The sequence below is a fragment of the Mus musculus genome, chromosome 6, assembly GCF_000001635.26.
Source record: "Mus musculus strain C57BL/6J chromosome 6, GRCm38.p6 C57BL/6J".
Classification (NCBI taxonomy): domain Eukaryota; kingdom Metazoa; phylum Chordata; class Mammalia; order Rodentia; family Muridae; genus Mus; species Mus musculus.
Window position 1 is genome coordinate 139,931,912 of NC_000072.6, and position 6,000 is coordinate 139,937,911.

The 6,000-nt window shown below is 41.8% G+C and overlaps 1 protein-coding gene across 2 annotated transcripts in view; it reads left to right on the forward strand.

The window, feature by feature from the left end:
* Pik3c2g (phosphatidylinositol-4-phosphate 3-kinase catalytic subunit type 2 gamma) overlaps window positions 1-6,000 on the forward strand; it is a gene marked incomplete in the record, with an annotated part of 355,213 nt that overhangs the window by 317,840 nt on the left and 31,373 nt on the right. For both annotated transcript variants that reach the window (NM_207683.3, NM_011084.2), the window contains 1 exon segment: window positions 4,071-4,165. In NM_207683.3, the coding sequence (NP_997566.2) occupies window positions 4,071-4,165 (95 nt within the window).

The following is a 6,000-nucleotide window of genomic DNA, read 5'->3' on the forward strand; positions in this document are numbered from 1 at the left end:
CCTATCTCCTTGTACTAAGGTCAAATCTAAGTGGATCAAGGAACTTCACATAAAACCAGAGACACTGAAACTTATAGAGGAGAAAGTGGGGAAAAGCCTTGAATATAAGGGCACAGGGGAAAAATTCCTGAATAGAACAGCAATGGCTTGTGCTGTAAGATTGAGAATTAACAAATGGGACCTCATGAAACTGCAAAGCTTCTGCAAGGCAAAAGACACCGTCAATAAGACAAAAAGACCACCAACAGATTGGGAAAGGATCTTTACCTATCCTAAATCAGATGGGGGACTAATATCCAATATATAAAAAGAACTCAAGAAGGTGGACTCCAGAAAATCAAATAACCCCATTAAAAATGGGGCTCAGAACTGAACAAAGAATTCTCACCTGGGGAATACCGAATGGCAGAGAAGCACCTGAAAAAATGTTCAACATCCTTAATCATCAGGGAAATGCAAATCAAAACAACCCTGAGATTCCACCTCACACCAGTCAGAATGACTAAGATCAAAAATTCAGGTGACAGCAGATGCTGGCGAGGATGTGGAGAAAGAGGAACACTCCTCCATTGTTGGTGGGATTGCAAGCTTGTACAACCTCTCTGGAAATCAGTCTGGTGGTTCCTCAGAAAATTGGACATAGTACTACGGGAGGATCCAGCAATACCTCTCCTGGGCATATATCCAGAAGATGTTCCAACCGGTAAGAAGGACACACGCTCCACTATGTTCATAGCAGCCTTATTTATAATAGCCAGAAGCTGGAAAGAACCCAGATGCCCCTCAACAGAGGAATGGATACAGAAAATGTGGTACATTTACACAATGGAGTACTACTCAGCTATAAAAAGAATGAATTTATGAAATTCCTAGGCAAATGGATGGACCTGGAGGGCATCATCCTGAGTGAGGTAACCCAATCACAAAGGAACTCACACAATATGTACTCACTGATAAGTGGATATTAGCCCAAAATTTAGGATACCCAAGATATAAGATACAATTTGCTAAACACATGAAACTCAAGAAGAATGAAGACCAAAGTGTGGACACTGTGCCTCTTCTTAAAATTGGGAACAAAACACCCATGGAAGGAGTTACAGAGACAAAGTTTGGAGCTGTGACGAAAGGATGGACCATGTAGAGACTGCCATATTCAGGGATCCACCCCATAATCAGCTTCCAAACGCTGACACCATTGCATACACTAGCAAGATTTTGCTGAAAGGACCCAGATATAGCTGTCTCTTGTGAGACTATATGCCGGGGCCTAGCAAACACAGAAGTGGATGCCCACATTCAGCTATTGGATGGATCACAGGGCTCCCAATGGAGGAGCTAGAGAAAGTACCCAAGGAGCTAAAGGGATCTGCAACCCTATAGGTGGAACAACATTATGAACTAACCAGTACCCCGTAGCTCTTAACTCTAGCAGCATATGTATCAAAAGACGGCCTAGTCGGCCATCACTGGAAAGAGAGGCCCATTGGACTTGCAAACTTTATATGCCCCAGTACAGGGGAACGCCAGGGCCAAAAAAATGGGAATGGGTGGGTAGGGAAGTGGGGGGGAGGGTATGGGGGACTTTTGGGATAGCATTAGAAATGTCACTGAGGAAAATACGTAATTAAAAAAAAAGAAAGGTTAAAAAAAAAACAGTGGTTTTCTATTTAATAATTCCTTCCTCTCTTAATTCAAAATAATATTCATTGCACATTAAAAAGTCATCAGTATTTAGCACCTTCATACCTAGTACTCACTAATATATTTTATTCGTCAAATGTAATTTGCTTCAAGTGAGAATCAACTTACAGTGTCTCTCAATCACCCTAATGGGGACATTTAAATGATTTTTAATGTATTTATGTAACAGATGTCCCCTTGGTTCATAAAAGCCCTCTTTTAATTATCAAGTAATCCATACTATTAACTATGAACTCAATTAATTGATTAAAAAACTAGTATCATGTAGAGATGATGAATAACCTGTGCTAAACCATGAAGGAGGCACACAGAAAGGACACACCCTGCTGGTGCAACCTTAACGTGCTTGAGCAAATCAGAGAGTTCAGAATGACTATCATAAAATAATGCACACTACAATGCATCCCACAGTAAATACTGACTGAGTTTTTTTTTCATTATCTCCCTCTATTTTAAATTCCTTCAGCATCTGTACATTAAGAGACCATCAAGGGAGTCATTATATCCACAATAAATTGTGTTTAATCCTTGGGCAAAAATAAAAAATAAAAAAAGCAGAAATTTTGAGTTAAAACAAAAACTGAAGTCTTTATTTTATTGACACAATGTTGTGGCTCAAGGTAAAACTGACATTACTCTGTAATTGGATGAATACCTAGCATGTGCGCATAAAACCGATAGCAGACTATGTCCTTCAGAGACATGGATGAAGTCAATCCTGGGATAAAGCTAGATCAACTAGGCAGTGTGTAGAGCAATGGTGGTGTGGGTATAAAACTATGTGAGTTCAGCTAGAAATAATCAAGGAAAAGAGCAGACCGAGGAAGATTTTACTTTTGCTTAAGCTTTGGAAAAAGGTAACAGTTTGACAGCCAAAAAATGGTGGTCAACTCATCTTAAGGGAAGCAAATAAAATGAAAACTGTCTAAAAGACAAGGCAAAGAATGTTTGAAGGACTGAATATGTCAGTTACAATAGAAATAATAATGGAGAATAAAATAAATGAGTAAACAATACAAGCCGACTTTGGTGAGCTAGGAAAGGCCCGTAGCCCCAAGCACGATGCCCCTGGTTCCATCCCTGGGCCCATATGGAGGAAGGAGACGATAACTTCCCACAGATGTCCTCTGACCTCCACCCAGGTGCAGTGGTATACACTTACCCACTGATAAAATAAATAAAAATGAAAATTTAAAGTATAAAAGGGTAATTTTACCCAAAGAATAGTTTTATAAACATGGCTGTAGAAACCAGTAATCACTGGAAACAAACAGATTTGAAGTCTAGGGGAGTGTTAGAGGATGAGCCAACAGACCAGGCTAAATGTTTGGATCTAAATCAGTTTCTGTGGGATAGGAAAAACCGATGGAAGTACAAACACAGAGTGAATCCTGGCAACTCCAAGTGTCTGTTCCATCCTTACCACACAGCAACCTCTTGAATTTTATCACCACTCACTCCAGCTGTCCAAAAGTATGTCACTTGTCACAGAAAATTGATTAGCTTAGTCATCACTGACAGACTGAAGTAGCAGACGTGGGGCACATATCCAGTTTACTGACTTCTAAAGGCTGCTATTGAACTGGAGGGATGTCACAGAAGTTATGAACACTTCCTATCCTTCCAAAAGACCTGAGTTTGCTTGTCAGCATCTCTATGTGGCTCACAACGGCCTATAATGTCAGGTCCATAATATTTAGTGCCCTTTTCTGACCTCTATGATCACCTACACACACACACACACACACACACACACTTAAAAAATAAAATATATCTTTAAGACCACTCAGTCTCTCTAACCTCCACTATTTTAAACTAATTATAATAGTTAATGAGAAAATGAAAACTAAAAGTTACATAGAGGTTTCAACTTTTTTGCAGGGGTGGTTTTTTGGTTTCGTTTGGTTTGGTTTGGTTTGGTTTGGTTTTGGTTTTGGTTTGGTTTTGGTTTTTTGAGACAGGGTTTCTCTGTATAGCCCTTGCTGTCCTGGAACTCACTTTGTAGACCAGGCTGGCCTCGAACTCAGAAATCCTGCCTCTGCCTTCCGAGTGCTGGGATTAAAGGCCTGCTTTATCATGCCTGGCAAGGTTTTAACTTTAAGTAGCAGTTTAAATAATGGTGTTAATCAAAACTGAGCATGAACTATCAAGAAAAGAGTTAGATCAAGCAAGCAAGACACAGATCCCACCTCCAGCTAAGTAGCTCGGCATCTTGAACAGTGAACATTTCAACATCATCTGAAGAATGTTCCATCCCTCTTCTTCTGCTGGTCCAGTTTAATCTTTGCCAGAGTCATGGAGTCTATGCTGGACTCATTCTGACTTAACTAACATTCCTTGGGTTTATTTGTTTGTTTGCTTTTCAGGTGAGAACTCTCTAGACAAGAGCCCTAAGGTGCAGTTACTGATGACGTATGAGGACTCGAGGCTCACCATCCTAGTGAAACACTTGAAAAACATCGTAAGTTCCTTCCATATCAAAAGGGACGCAGAGCCATCATCTGCCTCCTTTGGGCCATGAGCATCAACATTAGCACAAGCAATGGGTCCAACAACCAAGTGTAGATGTGCACCCAGCAGCCAACTTCAGAGTTTTTTGTCTCAGTGAACATGACCTTTAAGGTAGAGGCTATAGAATATCTCACGGGGAAGTTGCCAAATCAACACAGGACCACATTCAAAATGAAGTTTCAGGAAAATCTATGAACAGTCTCTGAGAAAGCAGGAATGGTTGAGGGGAGAGAAGGAGACTGGGCTCCAGAATTTCCATGGCTCCCACGGAAATTCTCCCAGGAGTTCAGCAGGAGACCCACCTCCCTCAGCGGAGCTTGAAAGAGGATCATCGTTCTAAAGCTAACAGTTGCTTAAGTTCCCCCACCACCACCAAAGTCCTGCGGCATCTTTATTTTTACTTTTATGCCACGTTCTTCGTCACCACCTTCTGATGTCGTTGTTTAGATATATCTCTTTCTCCTCAAATATTGGGACTTTGTTGTTCTAGGAGTTTATTAGAAGCACTTGAAACAGCTTTTCATCCTTTCCTTTTGGCCAACATTTCACCTTTATTTCTTTAAATGGTCACTAGCAACAATTTTTTTCTATTCATTGATATTATATTATCCTGATTATTCTCTCTCTCTCTCTCTCTCTCTCTCTCTCTCTCCCTCCCTCCCTCCCTCCCTCTCTCTCTCTCTCTCTCTCTCTCTCTCTCTCTCTCTCTCTCTCTCTGTGTGTGTGTGTGTGTGTGTGTGTGTGTGTGTTTTAAGGGGCAAGCCTTTCCTCTATCATTCTCTGCCTTATGTTTTTGACACAGTCTCTTATTGAATCTGGGACTCACTGATTGGCTAGGCTGGCCGGCCAGTGAGCTCCGGATCGCTATCCCTGGCCCCTACCCACTCCCTCCCTCCCTCCCTAGCACCAGGGTTCAGATACAGCTGCTGTATCCAACTTTTACTTGGGTGCTTGGAACCTCCATTCAGTTTCTCATGCTTGAGCATCAGGCATTTTACCCACTGAGCCATCTTCCCAGCCCTTCTCTGGTCGTTCTTGATGCTGTGGTCCTGTTTTGATGTCTGTACATTGAGGAAGTAGATAGTTATTCCAGTCTTGGCAGTCTGCCTATCCAGGGAACCTTGGAAATACAGCAGCCCTGTCTGGAAATCCTGGGCAGGTTGTCCATTGTGTTGAACAGAAGTTCAGCATGAGAGCAGTGGTTGGCCCACAGAGGAAGCTCACATAGCTTCTTTGTGGAAGGTTCAATTGAATGGAAGTGCCTGCAGACCATAATCCAGCTTCAAGGTGAGAGGGATCGAATTAGACAGAAAAAAAGACAGTGCATGGAGATTTAAATGGTAGGTCACCTTGAGGGCTAGGAGACGCTTCCCTTGAAGGCCTTCAGGAGAGCCTCATTAAAAATGAAAATCAGAGAGCAAAGGAGAAAGAGAGAGCACCGTCCTGACAAGGGATGGCAGTTGTCTGGGAGGCCAGAGAGCTTTCAGTATCACAGGGTAAGTGACAAATGATCTGAGTGTGAGCCTCATAAACAGAAAACGGAAACGGAACATCACCTGTTCCACCAGATGTCCCCGAATCTGCCAAACGGTCCCTCCATGTGACATCACTACCAAAAACACTGCACAGGATATAAAAAAGCCAGCTCAGTTTTGGCTGTATTCCTTGTGTACATAAGACTTTCAGAGTGTGTTTGGAAGGACCTAAAGGAGCAGTCTCTTCCTCACATGACATGTATCTGCCACAAACTATATTTAATAAATATTTATTCAGCAAGCAAAATAA